Below are 12,198 nucleotides of genomic sequence, written 5' to 3' on the forward strand. Positions count from 1 at the left end.
AAAGCATTTTGAAGAACAAGTATAACCACACTATCAAACATATTCTTAAATTTTTAAATAATTTCTAATAAATTATTTGGCTATATACTACAGTGCATTTTGTTTTAAATTAATATTTTTAGATTATTTTAATATGTTAATATTAAAAATAATTTTTTTAAAAAATATATTATTTTAATATATTTTTAAATAAAAATATTTTAAAAAATAACTACAATTATATTTTTAAATAAACTTTCTTTGTTTATAAGGTTATTTATAAGAAAAAATAAAATTTATTTATGATATTTTTTATTTATAATGTTAAAAATAAATCTAAAAAATAATATTTTAATACAATTTAAAAAAAAAACCTTTAAAAACCAACGTTACTGGAAACTACCTAAATCGTAATTGCCTCCTCTCTATCCTTCTCTATGGTCTCCACCACTCTCACATTGCAATAAAGTAATGACGGAAAAGCGCATAAGGAAAGTAGTTTACTTCTGTCATGAGTGATGTTTCTTTGCTTCTTTGGCACCCATTAGGGCCATTTTCTCTCTCTCTCTCTACTTTTTAGTTTTTTCAATCCATTCCATGGCATAACTGATCTGCCAAGCAAAGAGGCTCACAAACAGTATAAGCATGGCCATAGGTCTGTTACATTTGCTATGAATGTTCCTTGCAAACCAAAACTCCTCTGTCTTACCATACGACTCTGTATTTTTTTCTTCTATATCTATATCAGCTTAGTATCAGGGACACCAACGAAACCAAACCCAGTATCCAAAATCTTTTCTTGCGGCAAATGTCTAAGAACTCATCTTATCGGGAGAATGAAACAATGCAATTATTTGAAAACTTCAAGATATTCAAACGCTTTCAATTGAGATTCTTTGAGCCATCTTTACGTGTTCTTGGATTCTTTTTTGTTACAGTTTGTGTTATTTTTTGCTTCTTTTACTTAGATTACAGGGCTGTTATTGTTAAAGAGTTTATTGTTCCGGGCAAGTCAGAGAGGTTTATGTGGTTGCAGTTAAATGGGTCAGGAAAAAATAAACGAGTAGAGTTTTTGGAGGAAGAGGGTAATGGATGTGATCTGTTTGATGGAGATTGGGTGTGGGATGAGAAGTATCCATTGTACCAGTCTAAAGATTGTAGCTTTCTTGATCAAGGGTTTAGGTGTACTGAGAATGGCAGGCCTGATTTGTTCTACACCAAATGGAGATGGCAACCCAAGCACTGCAACTTGCCAAGGTTCTCCTTTAGAAAAAATAAAATCTTTTTAACATTCTTGTTAATGTCAGAAGTTTAAGATTACATTTTATTAGTAGTTCATTCGTGTCTGACAATGACAACGTTGCCCCCGTTTTCGTATGGAAATTATCTTTCAAATGCATATATATATATGCTAGCAAACAGCAACGGATTAGATTTGTGATATTCCAACGATACCGTGATTTGTTGAAAGATATTGTCCTGTTCTTTGGTTGATAAGCCTTGTCGGGTGCTGATAAGGAAGCCTTTACACGACGAGGACAAATGAATTTTGCTCCTTTCTATGTCTCGTTTTCACTTGGAAAATGTGTTTGTGAAACTTAGAAGGACGAAATTTTTGGGAAGATTCTCGTTGCAGATGATATGAAAACCAAGAATGTTTTGTTTATAAGATATCAGATTTTACTAAAGACTTCTAAGTTTCTTGCATGATAATTCTCTGTTTCACTCAATCACATCAGTTTCCTTTTCTCACGGGGACACACATAATCCCACTGTTGTATTTACATATGAGTCACACTTGTTATACTCTTTTTATGTTTTATTTTTTTTTATGAAGAGTATGAAAGCATTTCTTTTCTCTTTGATTTATGTAGATTTGATGCAAAAATGATGTTGGAGAAACTACGAAACAAACGATTAGTGTTTGCTGGAGATTCTATTGGAAGAAATCAGTGGGAGTCCCTCCTATGCATGTTGTCTTCTGCAATTCCAAATGAGGATTCCATCTATGAAGTGAACGGCAGTCCAATTACAAAGCATAAAGGATTCTTGATATTCAAGTTTAAGGATTATAATTGCACAGTGGAGTATTACAGGTCTCCATTTCTTGTATTGCAGAGCCGGCCTCCGGCTGGGTCTCCACGGAAGGTTAGGTTGACCCTTAAATTGGATCGAATGGATTGGAACTCTGTCAAATGGCGATCTGCTGATGTGTTGGTCCTCAACATGGGCCACTGGTGGAATTATGAGAAAACTATAAGAGGGTAAATTGATTAAGCCTTCCATTCTTGTAGGGCTGCATTATCTTCCATCTATAATTCTATTTTCGCAGTATGAGCTTCTGCTAGGATGGTTTTGATGATTGTAGGACTTTTTCGTAGGGGGGTTTTGCATGATAATATGGCATCATGCTTTTGTGAAAAATTTCAGGACAGGCTGAAAACAATTGTTAAATTGGAGGTCAAAACAATCTTCCTGTAACTCACTTTGAGCAGTTTATGTTAGGAAGAAAGTGAAAACCAATGATCTAGAGTTTAAAGTGACTATTGAAAAAGGCATGACTCAAGAATTGATATATTTGTTGCTGTGGGCAGGGAATTTCCTAGTGATACATTTGATGGTTTCTGTGTTACTCTGGACTGGCTTAAGTTTTAACTCATTCCCGTGACCTTGATGCTTTTTATTGTTGGATTACTTGTCTTTGTTTCTACCTCCTGTATCCATGTAAATTCTTGTGGTGCAAACTTATGTTAACCAAGCATGGTGATTTGAATTGCTGCAGGAGGCGCCAATAAGTTTGTTTCTTCCAAGGCCAATATTGGTAGTGCAAATGATGTGAGACTAGAAGTAGTGTTTTGAACGATGGATGGCTGTAACTTTTTTTTTTTTCCATGTGTGCATCAGTCTCGTCTACCTTTCCTTTCGATTGAATAGAGATATTTTCTGATAGCCTTCATTCATGCATGTGTTCTTTTCAAACAGTACAACGCAATGGACCTCACAATTTGTCATTTTTAGTCAGATTGTGATAAGATTTGCTTTTATGTTCAATCGATGCATAGTGGATGTGACCTTTTGGATTTAAACTTTTGCATTTTTAACTGAAAAAAGTTGCTTGAAGGACAAGGCTAATTGATTGACTAAAAGAAATTGCAGAGGTGGTGCATGTTCTTTGAAATTATGTGTTTTATTTTGGAACATGGGAAATTAATGTTGCTTATCCAATTTATTTGCCTAGGGGTTCTTACTTTCAAGAAGGGGAAGAAGTGAAACTGGAAATGGGGGTCGAAGATGCTTATAGGAAGTCAATAGAGACTGTGGTGAACTGGATAAAGCTCGAAGTGAACGCAAGCAAGACCCAAGTCTTTTTTCGTACTTTTGCCCCTGTGCACTTCAGGTTTGTTTAACGTGTTTCACTACTTCAACTGGTATTCTACACTTACTTTTTTCTTCTTGTTTTGGTGTATAATGTGTACATGATGGAAAGTTTTGGCATGATTCTGTATGGTTTGAAACAACTCATCCCAGTTCTTGAGCAACGCCTTTGTTTGTTCATCTATGCACTCACTAGGGGTTCATATGCTAAATTTTAAGATCTCATAGTTGAAGTTTCCCTTTCAAAGGCCTAGCAAAGTGAATCTGCTTCATGCTTACTTGGGCACAAGTTTATCCTTGAAGTCTTACAGGATGTTGTTTTCGATGAGTTTTTTTTTTTTGTTACTTTAACTTGTTCTTATTAAATAGCTGCCTAGATTCGTATGATTTCATCATCATCATTTCTTGTTTGTGGTCCCTATGATTGTTGAGAAGGCCTATTTTACACCTACATTTCAGAGGTGGAGATTGGAGGACAGGTGGAAACTGTCACTTGGAGACATTACCAGAGTTAGGCTCATCAATGGTGCCATCAGAAACATGGACCCAATTCAAGATAGTAACTGATGTCTTCTCAGCTTATTCAAACCAAGCAGCAGAATTTAGCATATTGAACGTGACCGGTATGACTGCAAGAAGAAAAGATGGGCATTCTTCTCTATACTATATGGGTTCCAATCCTGCACCACTGCATAGGCAGGACTGCAGCCACTGGTGCCTGCCTGGAGTCCCCGACTCATGGAACGAGTTACTCTATGCACTATTCCTCAAGCATGGAGCCAAGCAGACTTTTAACCTGTCATCATCTGGGGCACAAGTTTGATTAGGAAAGCCTCTTTTTTACGAGTCAATGTGAAGACAGGACTTAAATGCATAGAAATGACTCTTGACTTCCAGACAAAGAATAAAGGGACATGAATACAGAATTTTGACGTAGTTTTGTATTTTTGAAGTTAAGAGGAAGATTATAAATACGAGGCAAGTGGATGTGCAAAGGGTTTTTGGGAATAACTTTAGGAAAAAATGTAGATAATATTTATTCATTGGATTTTTTTAATGTAATTATAATCAAGTGGTGTAATTGATTGGTGTAATTCATTGGGGCAATGTAATTAGCAATTTTTTATTTTTTATTTTCGTTTGCCAAATACTGGCATAAACAAACTTGTAGTTCCTTGGATTAGTAAAGTTGTGGCTTGAGCCGTTCTTTTAGGGCTTCCTTCTGCATTCAAGTGCTAGAGCAAGCAGCTCTCCTCCCATTTTGCACAGGTTAGCTTGACCTGGAAATGCTCCCAACTTTTAACTAGCTCAGGAAAAAGGTCTCATTGTCAACTTCATTTTAAGGGCACTTGTTATTGTGAAGATTTTGATTGTGGGATCTTGTTAGGAACATCTGGCTATGCTTATGCTTCTAAAGCCAATTTGGTTTTAGACATTAATGTTGTCACGGCACTTAGGATTGAGAAGGAGTCAGGTTTGCATCTGGCTATGCTTATGCTTCTATAAGGTGCGGGATGCTACTGTTTACCTACAGCATTGCATTACATTTTTTTTTGTTATTTTTTTAAATTTTATTTTTGTTTATTTTATTTTTTTAATATTAAAGGGAGTGTAAATTAAGTTTCATTACTTATTTTTTTTTTTTGGCTTTTTATAAAATTAAAGTGGTTTGCAGGTTTATTAGAGTAATTGAAGTTGTCTTAGTTTACAGGTTTGATAGAGTGTCTTTGTTTTTTTATTAAACTTAAATTTGTTATTATCTATTTTTTTTATATAGTTAAAAAAATAATTTAGGATAAAATTCATGTCATTAAACTTTATAAAGTGCGTGGAGACGCCTACAGGTTTGACTAGTTGAATGATAATTTGCGGGTCTAGTGAGTTTAACTTTTTTTTCTTTTCAATTTTATCTATAGATATTGGGTTAATTAAGAATTCATTTTCATAATTGATTTTGTTTCGCTTTCTAGAAGGTTATGTGGTTTCAAAAAAAATATTTTGGTATTGTATTGATGTTTGATTTTATGATCGTCTATTTTTGTTATTATATAGTTAAATAAAAAATATTAAAAAAACAAATTATAATCCTAATGGAGTCCATAATCTGGCTCATGAGTTTGGCATGCTAGCTTAGGTTAGCAAATTCATAAGTTTTATAAATTTACCCATTGAGTAGATTTTTTTTTTGTTTTTGGTTATTTATTTATTTTTAATTATTTATTTATTTTATCCTTTAATATTTGACTGGTCATGAAATAAATTGCATGATTTATTTTTATTTATTTTCTATTAGATTATCATAGTCTCAAATAAATGTCTATTTTAGGATTGATGTTCAATTTTGCGAGCATTTGTTTTTATTATATAATTAAAAAAACAAAACAAGGTTATTAAACCCAATAAAGTCTTTGACCTAGATCATGGGGAACAAAGTTGATCAATATGTTATTGTTTTAATAAAGTTTTTTTTTTAAAATTTTGGTCATTTTGAAGTGTTTTTTTAAGCTAAGTCATATTTTTACCAATCATTCATATTATTTTTAGATCCATAAAATCACTTGATTTAAGTTGAGTCAGTTTCAACGCGATTTAATTAGAAACTTGAGTAAGATCTGGCTAAGACAGACAGTTTTATGATTGATTCACTTGATCGGGTTTAATGATACTATCAAAAAAACTCTACAGGCTCTTAACAATTTTTTACATTTGAAAAAAATTGATATGGCCGTGGCGGAACGTTGGTCAATAGACCAGTTGTAATTATATCAATTGAATTATAGACAGCTATAATGTATTGACACGATCAAAAGATTGATGTCTTATCCAAAATATAGGAGTGTTGAAGTAATAAATAACCCAGCAAGACCGTGGTCGAATTACATGGAGATGAACTATATAAAATTATAAATAACAAATGAAAAGAAGTTGAAGAGAACTTTGAAGATGTGATATTGATATGAGTATTAATCAAAGATAAAATCAATTGTCAAGGTTAGAGGATTCACTAATAGTATTCAAAATAAGTATAGTATAAACTCTTTTTATTAATCAACAGGAAACCACACACAAATGAGGTTCCAATCAGATGATTTATCCTTAATAGTTCATTATAAATTTTTAACATGATTATATTAATTATCTTATTTTAGTAACACTATACTTTTAAATATTGTTAGAAATTTATGATGTTAACTTATGTTAACAACAAATCAAGCTCCTTTCATAGCACAAGTGTCGGTTATACCATACAGTAGGCTATGAAAATGCTAAGTATTTGTTATACCAAGGGTTATACAACACAAGTCTAAATTAATCATTTAATAAGTAAGTCATTAAGAATTAGTAAGATAAAAAGATAATACATGTTAATAACAAACTTTATTAGATATAAATATTGAAGTCCATATTGAGTTTATAATATACGTATTCTAACACTATTAGTGAAATATTTTCATCTTGACATATTAAACTTAGATAAACATTGTAAAGAAAAATAACATAAATAAACCAGATAAAAACATAGTTATGATGAAAAGTATAAGCAAGAGATTAATAAAAACACAACTTAAACATTACAAAAATACAAGAAAAGAAAGCAAGAGTGTGATCTTGATCTAAAAACCAAGATATCTAAATGTATGACAAATACCTTTTTTTATATGTTAAAATTTTGAACTATTGATTTGATGATTAATTATTGAGTGGGTGACCACCTCTTAACTTGGTGACAACTATTATTTTATTTTTTGAACAAAACGTCATTACTAACATCATAATTTGAACAAATAGTTGTTATAAAAGTTATGGAAATTTATCTCAACTTTCCAACAAAACAAAAATGACCTTATTTGGACGTCTAAAACTCGAGATATGGATTGAACACTGAATACTATATGAACTGCATGACAAATTTTGACTTTTTTTTTTGTTGCTACAATTTGAACTTGAAAACAACCATTTTGAATCTTGTACTCTTCATGAAAGTTTTAGACTTATGTCTTAGATTTCTATCCATATAAACCAGACCTAAATCCATGTTTTACAGCTCCAGTTATAATCCAATAATCAAATGATGTTTGACACGATGAAAAGATTGATGTTTTCTCCCAAGTGCAAGAATGTCGAAGTAATAAATAACTCGGCAAGACCGGGGTCGAACCACAAGGAGGTTAATTGTACAAATTATAAATAACAATAATACAACAACAACAACAACAACAACAACAACAATAGTAGTAGTAGTAGTAGTAGTAGTAGTAGTAGTAGTAGTAGTAGTAACAATAACAACAACAACAATAATAATAATAAAGAAAAAGAAGGAGAAGAAGAAGAAGATGATAAGAACTTTGAGATGAAATATTAATGTAAGGATTAAACAATGATAATAACAAATATCAAGGTTAGAGGTTCCACTAATGGTATGTCAAACAAGTATAGTATAAACTCTTATTATTCAATTGGAAACCACACATAAAGGAGGTTCCAATCAAATTATAGATTGTTAACATGATTACATTAGTCATCTTATTCGATTAATGCTAATACTTGTAAATCTCGTCAAGCATTCATGATTATAACTTATGTTAACAACAAATCAAGTTCCTTTCATAGCTTAGGTGTCGGTTATACCATACAGTATAAACTATGAAAGTGTCAAGCATTTGTTGTACCAAGTGTTATACAACATAAATCAAGATTAGTCATTTAACAGTGTTCGAGCTGGAGGACAGATTCGGGCTTCTTTGTTGTTGCTATAATTTAGACTTGAAAATGGCCTTTTTAGATCTTGGCCTCCATATGAAAGTTGTAGGCCTATGTCTTACCTTTTCATCCATATAAAGTAGACCTAAATCTAAGATCTATAGCTCAAGATATGACCTAATTACCGAACAGTGTTCCGGTTTGGATTGCACCGACATCTCTTATCTAATTTTGGTCATCTCTTTGCCCTTGTAATTTAAGTTCTTAAAGTCATCTATCAATCCTTTCATTTATGTGATAGGCCTGCATTTAAAATGAACATTTACCATAAATTAAAGGTATCTTATATTATTAGATATATTATTATAAAACATGCTTTAGTTAAGGAGTTATTGATACTTCAAGTGCAAAATAATGATATAAAATCATGATAAAAAAGCACTTTTAAGTACTAATCATCGGTCGCCCATGAAAATAGACCAAGATGAACATATGTGGGCAGGTTGCCTGTGAAAATAGACTAGTGAGTGTGTATGGGTAGGTCTCCCGTGAAAGTAAACTAATTTTCTTCAAAAGGGGCAGGTCGCTCAAGATAATTAGACCATTTTTTTCTTTTTTTTTCTTTACTAGTTTACTATGCAAGACATTGATGATGTTTTGCTTCATAAGCATTGTAAAGAGGGGGCATATGTAGTTACCTAATTTTTTACCCACCTTTTTGATAAAATTTTTGAAAAATCCAAAACAATTGTGAAAAACAACAAAAATCCAAAAAAACATATTTTTAATATATTTTTATCATTTTTAGCATTTTCAGCATCGTTCAAAAGAATTTAAATTTTCAAAGATCTTTGAAACGTGTTTAACTTTTAACGTGTTATATTTTAAAGTCACTGATTTTCCTCATTTCAAGTCGATGCTGATAAGAAAAATTAAAAAAAAATCAAGTTTATGAAAAAAGAAAGAAGTTAAGGGAACAAGTTTGAAAACCTAGCAATATTTTTACTTATAAATATTGATCTTCTCAACACACACAAGGGGGTAATTTTGCGAAGAGGGAGAAACCATAAAAAAACCCTAAAAACCTTAGTCTTTCTCCCCACTCACCCAAGAACCCGCATGATTAGTACTTAAAAGTGCATTTTTATCATGGTTTTATATCATCATTTTGCACTTGAAGTATCAATAACTCCTTAACTAAAATATGTTTTATAATAATGTATCTAATAATATAAGATACCTATAATTTATGGTAAATATCTATTTTTAATGCAGGCCTATCACATAAATGAAAGGATTGATTGATGACTTGAAGAACTTAAATTGCAAGGATAAAGAGATGGTCAAACTTAGAGAAGAGATGTCGGTGCAATCCAAACCGGAACACTGTTCGGTAATTGGGTCATATCTGGAGCTACAGATCTCAGATTTAGGTCCAATTTATATGGATGGAAAGGTAAGACATAGGCCTACAACTTTCATATGGAGCCCAAGATCTAAAAAGGCCATTATCAAGTCCAAATTGTAGCAACAAGAAAGAAGCCCGAATCTATCTTCCAGCCCGAGCACTGTTCGGTATTTTGGCCATATCTGGAGTTCTAGAAGTCCAAATGAGCTGAATTGTTTACACAAGAAAGCTGAGACAATTGCCTACAACTTTCATGTTTACAACTGGCTCCAATTTTGACGTTATCAATGACGTTTTGGGCAGACAAGAGAAGATAAGGATTGTCACCAAGTCAAAAGTTGGCCACCCACTTATCAATTAGTCATCAAATCAATAGTTCCCAATTTTGGCCTATAAAAGGAGGCATTTGCCATGCATTTAGGCATCTTGATTTCTAGATCAAGATCATGCTTTTCCTTTCTCTCTTTGTATTTTTTGTAATGTTTATACTTTGCTTTCATTAATATTAAGTTTATGCCTTTCATTTCCTTTCCTTTACTTAGTTAGCTTTTATGGTCATATTTTGTTTATTTATTTTTCTTTCTTTCATTATGTCTAGCTAAGTTAATTATATCAAGGTGAAAAGGTTACACTAATGGTGGAAGAATAAGTATAGTGTAAACTTAATATGGACTTTAATGTTTGATACTAACATGTTTTATATTTGTTATCTTGTTCACTCTTTAATACTTTGCTTGTTAAATGATTAATCTTGATTTATATTGTATAACACTTGGTACAACAAATGCTTGGCACTTTCATAGCCCATAATGTATGGTATAACCGACACCTGAGCTATGAAAGGAACTTGATTTGTTGTTAACATAAGTTATAATCATGAATGCTTGACGAGATTTACAAGTATTAGCATTAATTGAATAAGATGACTAATGTAATCATGTTAACAATATATAATCTGATTGGAACCTCCTTTGTGTGTGGTTTCCAATTCAATAATAAGAGTTTATACTATACTTGTTTGATATACCATTAGTGGAACCTCTAACCTTGACATTTGTTATTATTATTGTTTAATCCTTACATTAATATTTCATCTCTAAGTTCTCATCATCATCATCTTCTTCTTCTTCTCTTTCTTTATTATTATTATTATTATTATTATTAGTACTACTACTATTACTACTACTACTACTACTACTACTACTACTATTATTATTATTATTACTACTACTACTACTACTACTACTACTACTACTACTACTATTATTATTATTATTATTATTATTATTATTATTATTACTATTGTTGTTGTTGTTATTGCTGTTTTATAATTGTTGTTTATAATTTGTACAATTAACCTCCCTGTGGTTCGACCCCGGTCTTGCCGGGTTATTTATTACTTCGACACTCCTGCACTTGGGAGAAGACATCAATCTTTTAGTCGTGTCACCGCAGCCTCCCTTTGCTCCGCTAGCCTTCTCCCCTTCACCAAATGATTTCCTTGCATTTTATTCTCTTCCCCAGATTGGTTCTTCCCTCTCAACACAGAATAACCTTTCCCTTAACAACAACTAACACTCCCTCTATCTTCTTCTCTCCCAGCCGGCGTGTTCTCCTTCTTCACCTGTAGAAGCCCACCTCCGCTGCACCTCTATCTCCCACACCGAATCAAGCCTCCCTTCCATTTAGCCATCGAAAGTGGCCGACAACAACAAAAAAATAGCCCAAAACCTCCACAACAGATCGCTCTCATTTAGCCAGTTAGTCGCTCAAGATAATTAGACCATTTTTTTCTTTTTTTTTCTTTACTAGTTTACTATGCAAGACATTGATGATGTTTTGCTTCATAAGCATTGTAAAGAGGGGGCATATGTAGTTACCTAATTTTTTACCCACCTTTTTGATAAAATTTTTGAAAAATCCAAAACAATTGTGAAAAACAACAAAAATCCAAAAAAACATATTTTTAATATATTTTTAGCATTTTCAGCATCGTTCAAAAGAATTTAAATTTTCAAAAATCTTTGAAACGTGTTTAACTTTTAACGTGTTATATTTTAAAGTCATTGATTTTCCTCATTTCAAGTCAATGCTGATAAGAAAAATTAAAAAAAAAATCAAGTTTATGAAAAAAGAAAGAAGTTAAAGGAACAAGTTTGAAAACCTAGCAATATTTTTACTTATAAATATTGATCTTCTCAACACACACAAGGGGGTAATTTTGCGAAGAGGGAGAAACCATAAAAAAACCCTAAAAACCTTAGTCTTTCTCCCCACTCACCCAAGAACCCGCATGATTAGTACTTAAAAGTGCATTTTTATCATGGTTTTATATCATCATTTTGCACTTGAAGTATCAATAACTCCTTAACCAAAGCATATTTTATAATAATATATCTAATAATACAAGATACTCTATCTTCTTCTCTCCCAGCCGGCGTGTTCTCCTTCTTCACCTGTAGAAGCCCACCTCCGCTGCACCTCTATCTCCCACACCGGATCTAGCCTCCCTTCTATTTAGCCACCGAAAGTGGCCGACAAAAACAAAATAACAGCCCAAAACCTCCGCAACTGATCGCTCTTATTTAGCCAGTTGCACATCAGGTCGTCTCCCCTCAACCACGGTCTCCATCTCCACCAGCTGCCACCCAACATTTCCTCCTTTTTACCGTCAGTTACCTAAAGTAGAGGAGAAGATGGCGAAGCCTAAGAAACTGATCTAAAAGAAAGGAGAG

General features: G+C 32.4%; 1 protein-coding gene across 1 annotated transcript; it reads left to right on the forward strand.

Annotated features, from left to right (window-relative positions):
- Window positions 1-403: 403 nt before the first annotated feature.
- Window positions 404-4,570, forward strand: TBL11 (TRICHOME BIREFRINGENCE-LIKE 11). The gene is made up of 4 exons (XM_011012448.1): window positions 404-1,236; window positions 1,854-2,243; window positions 3,218-3,376; window positions 3,814-4,570. Exons 1-4 carry the CDS (start codon window positions 788-790, stop codon window positions 4,175-4,177), a joined length of 1,362 nt encoding a protein of 453 aa, XP_011010750.1. The 5' UTR covers window positions 404-787; the 3' UTR covers window positions 4,178-4,570.
- The last annotated feature ends 7,628 nt before the right edge of the window (window positions 4,571-12,198 follow it).

This window comes from Populus euphratica, unplaced genomic scaffold (genome assembly GCF_000495115.2).
Source record: "Populus euphratica unplaced genomic scaffold, PopEup_1.0 scaffold726.1, whole genome shotgun sequence".
Lineage (NCBI taxonomy): Eukaryota > Viridiplantae > Streptophyta > Magnoliopsida > Malpighiales > Salicaceae > Populus > Populus euphratica.